Genomic DNA, 12196 nt, shown 5'->3' on the forward strand with positions numbered 1-12196 from the left:
GCTGATTTCCTCCTACTGGAGCATCCTAAATCTAATCAGAAGACTATTACTCTTATTCAGTTAATTAGATTAAATGTATTTTCTTACTTCTTATACTTAACTGCATCATTTTCACCATTCTACTGACTTATTTGCTCTTATTTTTCTTCTTGTTGTACTGTTTTTGTTTGGAATCTGCTGTGTTGTCCATAATCTGCAACCAAGTACCACCCAGAACTGTTCAATGGTTGGTAATGTGGCAGCTCATGTAGCCAGTGTAAGGACAGTTTCAGATAACCAATGGCAGTGAGAAATTACAGTTTGCTTTTAGCACTGAACTGATATTTTTTCAGTCTTGAGTTTGCTCATTACAGGTTAACTTAAATTGCCATGAACAAAGTAATCATGATTTTAGTTCTGCTGCAGAATGTTTACCATCATTTTCCAGATAAATCACAATATTGCGGTTAGTTTGTGACAAGTTTTAATTCAGTACTACAAAATGCATCATCTGCCACAGTTCACTCATTTGTCACTTAAATACACTTCTGTCATATCTCAACACAGCTGCTCCCAACATTGCTCTGCATTACACATTAATAGTATTTGTGGTGTGACCTGCAGTGTTTGTGTGTCACCTATAACTGACCAGTAGCAGACAGCCGATGCGGCAACACTATAGAGGCAAGTTACAGATGTCAACTGTCAAAGTCATTTTAATCTGACTGTAAATAAATTTCCAGTTCAATCTAAACTTAAGACTTACAAGCACAGTTGTATTAAAGCCAGAGCAACAATACAATTTAATTGTTAATTTTACACTGTTAAAATGTACAAAATTGTGAGGTAAAGTTTACACAAACATAAATTTTACGTTCCATAAGTGCAACAACAAATAGCTTTTTAACATTCAAGGATGATTTTAGCCAAAATCTCATGCGATGCACATGTGCTGTAGCTGATGTGGCTTTTGTTGGCTAATCTGCGGCAGTTTCCCAGCTTGAAAGACCACAGTGTCATATTAAACTGTTCATCTAGACTTCCCCTGCACCACTTAGGTACACTGTAAACAGTTATTGTTTACACCCTGTATAACATCTAGTTCATAGTGCCCACCATCTGTTTCAAGAGCTTTCTTTTAGATACTGCTCAGTTGCAATTTGTTAGATACATCCACATAAGGGCATTCTCAATGGAGTGTAAATTATAAGCAACTTACTGTAACACAGTGGTAGCATATGAGAGCATGTAAGAAATAAATGGCAGTGAATGCCCCACAGTACTGCTGAAGTTGTACTTCATCTCATCTCACATTCTGAGTTACTGTGTCCGAAAGTTTTATTCCTATTGTGGCCAGGTAGTAAAGGTCAGCCTGGCCAATAAGCTAATAAAGCCACTGGACAGTATTGCTGGCACTATGACAAAACACTCTGGGCAGATAGGTGGGAGGAATTGAGAGGGGGGGGGGGGGGGGCTGTTATGACAAAACTGCCAATGGTCAAGTGCATGGAACAGGTAACACAGTGTGACCAAGAGTGAAGTAATATTTTGTAACTTAGGCACTTGCATGCTACCAGGAAACTAACAAATCGCCCATTTAACCTGGCCTAGCAACCTGTGAACTAGGAAAAGCAGGAAGGGCAAGTAATATGAAGCAAAACTACTCTACCCCCTCTAGTAGGACTAGGTACTAAGTGTAGCTATAAGGGTATACTTAAGTGAGCTTAGGGGCCTAAAGCATTCAGCTGCATCTGCGTCTTGAACTGGAGGGAATGACAGACTTTTAAATTTCAGACAAACAACCACACACCTCTGGTGATGGATACTGGCTGGCTACCTGCCTGCTTATTGGCTCCCCAAGTTCCGGCAAGGTGTGCCCAACTGCGCATAGCGGTCGCAGGACTTGGGGAGAGTTCACTGATATGGAGAGCTGGAGTGTGTCCAGCACCCACCCTCTGAGGGACTGACAAAGGACGTTGGTATTGGCTACTGCACCCAAGAACATGACCCAAAGGGGACCACAAGTAAGCATGTGGGTGAGTAGCTGGAAAGACCTTGGAGGACCTGGGAGGGTTGCACTTGCTCTTCACCACTGGCAGCACACGCAGCATCGCATGCTGGTAGGCTGCTCAGCACTGCAGTAGCTGCAGCCCATGACTCAGCAAGACAACAGACATAACCTGTGTATCCGAGCATCAATGCATTCCACAATTGGCTGTGTTTAGAAGTGCAGCATGACCATGAAGACAGCTGGAACACTGTATAAACCTGGTTGAATAAACACTTGTCAATACTACCACTATGATGATAAGCCCAAATGTAAATATGCCCTATCATTCACCATTTCTCTCACCTGACCTGACATACAGCAGCCCAGAACAGGCTGGGTTGTTTCAGAGTATATAAGACAGATCCTAAACAGCTCTGCCAAGTTATGTGTGATGGCAACACACTGCATCACACTGTTTGAGTTGAAATCTACACAAGGGAGTACAATACTATTCTAGGGCCCTACTGAGAAGAGCTCTGTCAGTGAATTGGGCTAGTGAAGACATATTCCCCCTATTTGGTACTTCCACTACAACAGCAAACTGTTTTATCTTTACCATAAAGAGAAGGTGGGGTGAGCTGTGGTCTGTAGTGATGCCACATTTACCAGTATCTCCACAGAACTGTCTGTTTTGTTGAATCTGTAACCTATTTTCAATGGGGTGTCAGATACTTTGGATGTTTCTGCTTGAGGGAAAAAAAAGAAAGAAAGTAAGTCAGAGAGAGAGAGAGAGAGAGAGAGAGAGAGAGAGAGAGAGAGAGAGAGAGAGAGAGAGAGAGAGACTTTTCCCAAATTCTCAAATCCCTTCACACACATCTTTAACCCATTTCCAGTCCATTTGAGCATGATAGGTGTTTCCTTTTTCCCCTTTATCTTTCCGCCAAGGTAAAGTGACTGTGACGAGTTGGGATTTTATTGAGAGGCTGGAAGGGATTCGCATTCAAACCTTCTTCATGTACAGCTGAGAAAGAGCTCTTCCACACCAGATCCATTACAAGAAGCTAGGGAAACATGATCTGATGGCTTGGAACAATATGTTTTGGCTTCAGCTCCCACGTGCACCTCAGCTACCATGAGGAGGAAGCTGTAGATGCTGCCAAGACAGCTAGCTTTTGTATTCTCTTTCCCCTTTGAGGTTGATGATGGACATTCAACCTACAACTGTCCCAAGTTGCTTGTAATCTACATGCTAATGTGATGTGCACCTACTTCCAGCATTTGGATTAGTGTATACTGTATCATAGCTGTACCATACCATATGTTATGTTGAGGATATTTTGTAACTGAGTGCTTATGGGATATTTTTCCCTTATCTTAACCTTTAAGAGAGCAGATGTGATTCCAAATATAAAAAGGAGATCTGTTACTAGAGATCCGGGGCCACATCACATTAAAGGTTCCTCATTTTGTTTAGTAATAGGATGACACTTCCATACTTGACCTATGATCTGTAACAATTTACAGTGCACACCTTAAATGGAAATTTGGCTCAATAGTTCACATGAACTCCTCTATGGGATTGGCTCTTAATGCACACCAGTACTCCACTCTAGCACCAAGGAGTCTATTTGTGATAATTAATAAGTATCATGTCTTTGCAGTAGTGAATGAATACTATGCCATTTCTACAGGTAGCCAGAGATGAAATACTTGTGCTAAAGTGAGCTAACTCATGTGGGAAAGCCTAGAACACAAGGGATATGATGAAGAACTCAAACCACCTGACAAAATTTGATGAACTGTTCTTTGCGCTCATGTTCCCCCAAAACACGAAGATTGTCATTCTAATGTTGGGTAAGACCTGTATCACAGGCAATGCACATTGGTATATGAAATGTTCAGAAACAGGACAGTATGGCCACAACAACGGAGTACTCTCTTGGTTTTCAACATCTCACATCTTACAGAAACCAATTTGACAGCTGTCCTCTGGCAGTCTAGATTTAGGATTCCCATAGCTTACCTAAATCATCTGAGGAAACTATCTTCTCCCATCTGAGCTAAGGCTCCATCTCTCATGATCTTTTAGATTAGACTTAAAATTCTTACCATCCTTCCTTTCTAATCCAATGTTGCATTACTCAATTCTCTGCCTTGCATCTATCAATAATCATAGGAGGCACTGACCCAGCATAGCTCCAGATGCCAATACAGATCAATCAACAGCTGAACAGAAAGTTTTGTTTTGTCTATCATGTGATGTTCATGCCAAATACTTTGGTTACCAGTAAGTGAGCTAAGTATGTCTTAGTTCTGGTACATGTACACAAAATGTTTAGTTCAAGAAATCACAAATTAATGTAACTCCATAACGATATGTTGGAAATGAGCGACTCATTGGTGTGTATTAAATATGTTGCCTGGAATACATTTTTGTTTTCGAAAAACACCTGTCAAATGGAAAACTCTTACATTTATAAAAATGAAATTCATGCACCTTGGCTGAGATATTCCAATGCGATCCAGCATTCTTGAAAATTTGAATCTGTTTTCCGCACCATCTACAGACTCCGGAGAAGTACCAAGAATTCTGGCTTGCTGCCGATGCAAGTCCATTGCAATATTATTTGGCAACTGTCCACCCATACAGAGAATGATGCCTTCTGGATTTTCAATGTTGTATATATCCATAACAACCTGAAAAATGCATTAGTTAATGTCTGAATGTTGTTCTCATTAACAGAACTATACTTAAAAAGCTCTGTCTAGTGTGAGAATAATAACTGTAGGTATATTATATAGAGGGGTATATTAAGTCATTCACAGAATACGGTACAGTTTCACATCTTTAAGAACTGACATAAAAGATTGTTGATGCAACTGCATATGATGTGCATGTGTGTCCTCTTATCTGACATCCAAGCAAAGATCAAAATTAATTACTATATATTCTGACAGTTATTTATCAAAGTTAAACTTTTACAACAGGCACAAACAGGTCCTCTGCGGAAACCTTTAAAATGTGTGGAAGTTAGTAAAATAGATTGATCTATGAAATGATATGCAGTACAATGATAAACATTGAGCATGCTTCTCATTAGTATAATTCAAGACTAGTTGGCCACAGTTGCAGTTTCATAAATAAAGTCAAGTGTTGATGTCACCATCAAGAGGGACTTCAATAAACATATGGCTGTCATCAACACTGCCAAAAAATGTTTTCTCCCTCTGTTATTGGAGGACTTGCCAATAACTGAAATGTTTGGAAGCCTAACAACTGCCTTACATCATGAAACTGTGTGGAGGCTAATTTAGATTCACTATTTCTTAACCTGTAGGTAAGGGTCAGAGCCCCATGATATAAAACCTTTCAATCAATGCGTCTGAACAGGTACCAGTATGTCTTAAGTTTTCCATCATACCCTTGTAAAAGGCATACCCGGAAGGTAAGTACCATTTGGAAAAAAACTCAAAAATTAACATTTATTTTTTGCAATACAGAGAATTTCTTGAACTATTTTTGTACACAGTTGCCACCAATCTTCAGGTGTCTGTTACAGCAGGAAACCAATTTTTCTATGCATTCTTCAAAGAAAGATGCTAAGGGTAAAGTCAGCCACTGGTGAACACCATTTTTTGCAGTGTGACTGCTGTCAAAAACACTTTCCTTCAAACTCATGCTTCAAGTTCAAGAACAAATGGTAGTCACAAATTTTGAAATCAGAGCTTTTCAGTGGGCAATTGAACTTTTCCCAACCAAATTGTTGTATAAGGTTTTGAGTGACATAATTAGAATGGCAATGTTTTTATGAAGCAACACAATGCCTTGACCCGAGCATTCCATGCATTTTGTTTTGAACTGCCCTGATCTTGCACCTTCTGATTACCACTTGTTCTTGAACTTTAGGCATTATTCTGGACAAAGGCATTTGACAGTAATGATGGCACAAAATCTCACGTTCATCAGTGGCTTCACTGGCAGCACATTTCTATGAAATAGACATAGAAAAGTTAGTTTCTCACCATGATAAATGGCTGAACAATAGTGGCAACTATGTACAAAAATAGTTTAAGAAATGCTCTTTCCTGTAAAAATAACTCTTGGTTTGAAAAAAATATTTTATGAGGCTTTTTTCCAAAATGGTACTTCCTTTCTGGACAAGTCTCATAACATATTGCTTACTTTCTTTCTGAATGGAAATAGCTACACTTTTGTCATTTGCATTTCACATATGCAGGGCTATTTAAATTGCTTTGTGAAACAAGTGTTATACTTTATTTCATTTTTATGATGACTCCAATTATGGAAATTTGTCTTGCTATAGTTAAGGAATTTCAGAGAGAAAGGCATTTTCTGAGGTGCATTTCAGCAGCGCATAAGAAACACTATGCCCTGGAAAAATTCGCTCCCAATTTTTCCGCAACAAAGACTTTTTCTAGGTAGTCTATTTTTTTTGTAGATGCTAACTTCAAATTTGCGCTGCTAAATATTGGCTGATAAGAGAAATAAGGTGACAGTGGCAAGACTGAAAACCAAATATTGAGTATCTGTGAATGAAAAATATTCTACAAGATTTATTATTGAAGGACACAATTGGTTTTTAGCTGTTAGGCCATCATCAAGTACAATGATAAATATGTGTGGCTTTGAACTTTATTAGGAGCATCCAAAGAACGTTTCAATTGGCTCATGAAGGCAAAAATTATATATGTTAATGTAAACTAAAGTGAGAAAAATTATTTCAATAAAAGGCGATGGATGGCATGTTAAGGAGGCAGAGAGAGAGAGAGAGAGAGAGAGAGAGAGAGAGAGAGAGAGAGAGAGAGAGAGAGAGAAAGGGGGGGGGGGGGGATCAGAGATAATTTCCTTTAAGTTGTATATTGTACATGTTTTTTCATCATTCTGGACTCAGAAAAACTGCCAACAATAAATTTGGTACATTTTAGGAATGGCTTTGGAGACAATGAAAGTTTCACAGTACAAGAAGACTTCACTGGTTATTACAGTAGCAGTGCTGGCTCAGTTCCATGGCAAATATAAGTCTGCAGAACAGATCAAAAGCATTGAAAACCAAATGTGGTTGCTCTTCATGTTGCCATATTAATAAACTGCAAATATATTAGCATAACAGACAATGTATTACAGTAAGCGTAACATCTAATCCATATTGAATGAATTGGCAGGACAGTTAAGTAACTAAGGAAATTCACTGCATATTTCTTTCATGCAACAAGTGGAACATGTTTGAAATGTAAATAAGTGTTATATTGCAGCAAATAAAGGCATTTGAACTTATAAGATGAATATTTGTAGACTTGATGCAGAAAATGGCCCCACCAACAAACTTGGGAGTGTATAAAGCATTGTCAAAGTAGATTTAGAGATTAGCTCACAAGTACATTTTGTCCATGGTCCACAGTGAGAAGATTCTTCAGGATGCAGACCATGTTAGAAAAACAAGAACACACAATAATAAATGTGTTCCTGTATGCAAGAATTAATTTTTCATTGTGCTCTCTTCTGTTAATAAGTAACATGACTAATCTCTCTGGAAAAAGTATCTGTGGCCGACTAAACCACTAACCAACAATAAATATGGTCAGATTATTTAAGAATAATTACAGAAATAAAAAAATTAACTTTAGTCAGAGTAAAAAAACCAAGAAAGCATCATCATCCACATGAGCCACTACATATCACCTTATAAATGTAAAACATTTGACTGAACTTTCGCATGGACCAATTTTCTGTGTTATGGTTACTCACTAATTTAATGCACAAATACTGTTTCAGCCTGCTGTGCTACGGTATTCTGATGCAATGACATTAGAAGCATCTAATCTAAGTAAAAGGACTTCTCTACCAATGAAAATTCTTTACACACCTCAAATGAAATTTCTTCAAAATATAGCCTGTCAGACATGTCATAATCTGTACTGACAGTTTCTGGGTTATAATTGACCATAATTGTTTTCCTGCCAAGTTTCCTAAGTTCTCTCAAACAACCAACGGCACACCAATCAAACTCTACAGAACTGCCAATGCGATAAACACCAGAACCTGAAACAAACCGAATTTTTTAGCCAGCAGTAATTATCCAGTAAAAAAGAACAGCATTAGTTACATTTGCAGTGACTAATTCAACATATTATCTGACACACACACTATATCAACAGGAATTTAACAGGGAAATGGAAACAAATTTAAAATCTCAGAGATGACCAAATATTACAACTTTCTAGCATGTTTAGAGCTTTGTCCTTTACTTCAATCCAATATCATAAATTTTACAGTTATACTCATTGATAATTTTAATGCCATCATCAGTTCCCTTATATCAGATTTTGAATATTTTCTTCTTTGCCTCTTCATCTTCTGTTTGTGGTTATAAGTTTTGTTTCCTACCCCTTTATTTCCTTTGTTAGACATTTTTTTCTGGATTAATTTTGCTTTTTTTTTCAACTGAATGTCACCATCATGTTCTAAAGCTTATTAAAAGCTGGTGTCTTTAACCAGTTTTCTAACACAGAAACGGAGACTGAATTTCCCATTTGCAATCCACTTAGTAAATCACCTCACACTCTCACAACCAAGTGAAATATTGGCCTGGGTTCCAAATCAACTGTCATTGTTTGAAGGAGACAACATTTACTTTTTCAAGTGTCACCTATGCTTGCAAAATGGCATTAATATTTGTATACCGTTTCCATACATGTAGGAGAATGTTTATAATGTTTATTGCAAACCTGTTCTTATACACCAAAAGTTTGGAAGATGGGAGAATTTAATGCTGTTTCCTCTTGTGTTTCACAAAATTGTCAAATTCTGATCAAATTATGAAAAGGAAAGTTGCTATTCACAATAGAGTGGAGATGCTGAGTCACAGATAGGCACAACAAAAAGACTGTCATAAATAAAGCTTTCGGCCAGAAGGGCCTTTGTAAAAAAAAACACACACACAATATATAAGATGATGTGACTTACCAAACGAAAGTGCTGGCAGGTCGATAGACACACAAACAAACACAAACATACACACAAAATTCTAGCTTTCGCAACCAATGGCTGCTTCGTCAGGAAAGAGGGAGGGAGAGGGAAAGACAAAAGGATGTGGGTTTTAAGGGAGAGGGTAAGGAGTCATTCCAATCCTGGGAGCGGAAAGACTTACCTTAGGGGCAAAAAGGACAGGTACACACACACACACACACACACACACACACACACACACACACACACACACACACACACACACACACACACACATTTGTAAAGGCAAACAGTTTGGGCAGAGATGTCAGTCAAGGTGGAAGTACAGAGGCAAAGATGTTGTTGAATGACAGGTGAGGTATGAGCGGCGGCAACTTTAAATTACCGGAGGTTGAGGCCTGGCGGGTAACGAGAAGAGAGGATATACTGAAGGGCAAGTTCCCATCTCCGGAGTTCTGACAGGTTGGTGTTAGTGGGAAGTATCCAGATAACCTGGACGGTGTAACACTGTGCCAAGATGTGCTAGCCGTGCACCAAGGCATGTTTAGCCACAGGGTGATCCTCATTACCAACAAAGACTGTCTGCCTGTGTGCATTCATGCGAATGGACAGTTTGTTGCTGGTCATTCCCACATAGAAAGCTGCACAGTGTAGGCAGGTCAGTTGGTAAATCACATGGGTGCTTTCACATGTGGCTCTGCCTTTGATCGTGTACACCTTCCGGGTTACAGGACTGGAGTAGGTGGTGGTGGGAGGGTGCATGGGACAGGTTTTACACCGGGGGCGGTTACAAGGGTAGGAGCCAGAGAAATGAGATCCATCCTTCATGAAATCCTTCCCACTCCACCAAGAGTGTCTTTCCACCATCCGCCTAACCTTCGTAACCTCTTAGTTCATCCCTATGAAATCCCCAAACCACCTTCCCTACCCTCTGGCTCCTACCCTTCTAACCACCCCCAGTGTAAAACCTGTACCATGCACCCTCCCACCACCACCTACTTCAGTCCTGTAACCCGGAAGGTGTACACGATCAAAGGCAGAGCCACATGTGAAAGCACCCATGTGATTTACCAACTCACCTGCCTACACTGTGAAGCTTTCTATGTGGGAATGACCAGCAACGAACTGTCCATTCGCATGAATGGACACAGGCAGACAGTGTTTGTTGGTAATGAGGATCACCCTGTGGCTAAACATGCCTTGGTGCATGGCCAGCACATCTTGGCACAGTGTTACACCGTCCGGGTTATCTAAATACTTCCCACTAACACCAACCTGTCAGAACTCCGGAGATGGGAACTTGCCCTTCAGTATATCCTCTCTTCTCATTATCCGCCAGGCCTCAACCTCCGGTAATTTCAAGTTGCCACTGCTCATACCTCACCTGTCATTCAACAACATCTTTGCCTCTGTACTTCTGCCTCGACTGACATCTCTGCCCAAACTCTTTGCGTTTACAAATGTCTGCTTGTGACTGTGTATGTGCGGATGGATATCTGTGTGTGTGTGTGTGTGTGTGTGTGTGTGTGTGTGTGTGTGTGTGTGTGTGTGAGAGAGAGAGAGAGAGAGAGAGAGAGAGAGAGAGAGAGAGAGAGAGAGAGAGAGAGAGAGAGAGAGAGTGTGTATACCTGTCCTTTTTTCCCCCTAGGGTAAGTCTTTCCGCTCCCGGGATTGGAATGGCACCTTACCCTCTTCCTTAAAACCCACATCCTTTCATCTTTCTCTCTCCTTCCCTCTTTCCTGATGAAGCAACTGTTGGTTGCGAAAGCTTGAATTTTGTGCGTATGTCTGTGTGTATCAACCTGCCAGCGCTTTCGTTTTGTAAGTCATAGCAAGTCCACATCACATGACTGTTTGATCAACATTGAAACTGAATGAAGTGCTTCAGCGTATTGGGAATCTCAAGACTGTTAGAACACTAGTATCGTTTGCCGAGCCCTGCCCTTCCGAATTCTTCATAATAAATCTGCACATGGCCTCAATAGCCGAAACTTCATCTCTGAAAGTAACACTACCCCTATATACTCTACTAAACACACATAAATGTTTACCTCAGCAGCAGTAGTTTAATCTGCAAATATAAGATGACCCCGTATTTTTCAAATGATGAATTTGGGAAAAAACCTCATCTTATAATGGGTTAAATACTGTAGATGTTAATGTAGATGTGGAATTGGTGTCACAATGAAACAGCCAACCTAATAGCTCATAAGACGCCCTTGGCACTACATGGAAGGATGAGAAGAAATCATTGCATCATCCCCTGTAAGGCTGATTTACGGACTACACTGTGATCAAAAGTATCTGGACAACCCCCCCCCCCCTCCAAAAAAAAAACACATATTTTTCATATTAGGTGCATTGTGCTGCTATCTACTGCCAGGTACTCCATATCAGTGACCTCAGTAGTCATTAGACATCGTGAGAGCAGAATGGGATGCTCAGGGAACTCTTACTTCGAACGTGGTCAGGAGCGTAAAAATTGGATGATTGAACAGTGGAAGAACATTGTGTGGAGTGACAAATCATGGTACACAATGTGGCGATCGGATGGCAGGTTGTGGATACAGTGACTGCCTGGTGAAAGTCATCTGTCAGCATGTGTAGTGCCAACAGTACAATTCAGAGGCAGTAGTGTTATTGTGTGGTCATGTTGTTGATGGAGTGGGCTTGCACCCCTTGTTGTTTTATGTGGCACTAACAAAGCACAGGCCTACATTGATGTTTTAAGCACCTTCTTGCTTCCCACTGTTGAAGAGCAATTCGGGGATGGCAATTGCATCTTTCAACATGTTCGAGCACCTGTTCACAATGCACGCCCTGTGGCAGAGAGGTTACATGACAATAAGATTCCTGTAATGGACTGGCCTACACAGAGTCCTGACCTGAATCCTATAGAACATCTCTGGGATGTTTTGGAATGTTGACTTCGTGCCAGACCTCACAAACTGACATCGATACCTCTCCTCACTGCAGCACTCCATGAAGAATGGGCTGCCATTCCCAAAGAAACCTTCCAGCACCTGATTGAATGTATGCCTGCAAGAGTGGAAGCTGTCATCAAAGCTAAGGTGGGCCAACACCATACTGAATTCCAGCATTACCGATGGAGGGCGCCATGACCTTTTGATTCATTTTCAGCCAAGTGTATGGATACTTTTGATCATATAGTGTATGTACTGGAAGCGCAGGCACTCCTCTTAGGTAATAAAATGAGTAGCGACTCTTCAATCCACTCT

The 12196-nt window shown here is 40.2% G+C and overlaps 1 protein-coding gene across 1 annotated transcript in view; it reads right to left on the reverse strand.

The window, feature by feature from the left end:
- The window catches only part of LOC126476194 (CAD protein), a 554755-nt gene that overhangs the window by 378165 nt on the left and 164394 nt on the right, over window positions 1–12196 (reverse strand). The window contains exons 13-14 of the mRNA XM_050103525.1: window positions 7855–8030; window positions 4467–4666 (exon numbers count right to left, since the gene is read on the reverse strand). Of these exons, the coding sequence (XP_049959482.1) occupies window positions 4467–4666; window positions 7855–8030 (376 nt within the window). The remainder of the gene's footprint in view (window positions 1–4466; window positions 4667–7854; window positions 8031–12196) is intronic.

The sequence above is a fragment of the Schistocerca serialis genome, chromosome 1 (assembly GCF_023864345.2).
Source record: "Schistocerca serialis cubense isolate TAMUIC-IGC-003099 chromosome 1, iqSchSeri2.2, whole genome shotgun sequence".
Lineage (NCBI taxonomy): Eukaryota > Metazoa > Arthropoda > Insecta > Orthoptera > Acrididae > Schistocerca > Schistocerca serialis.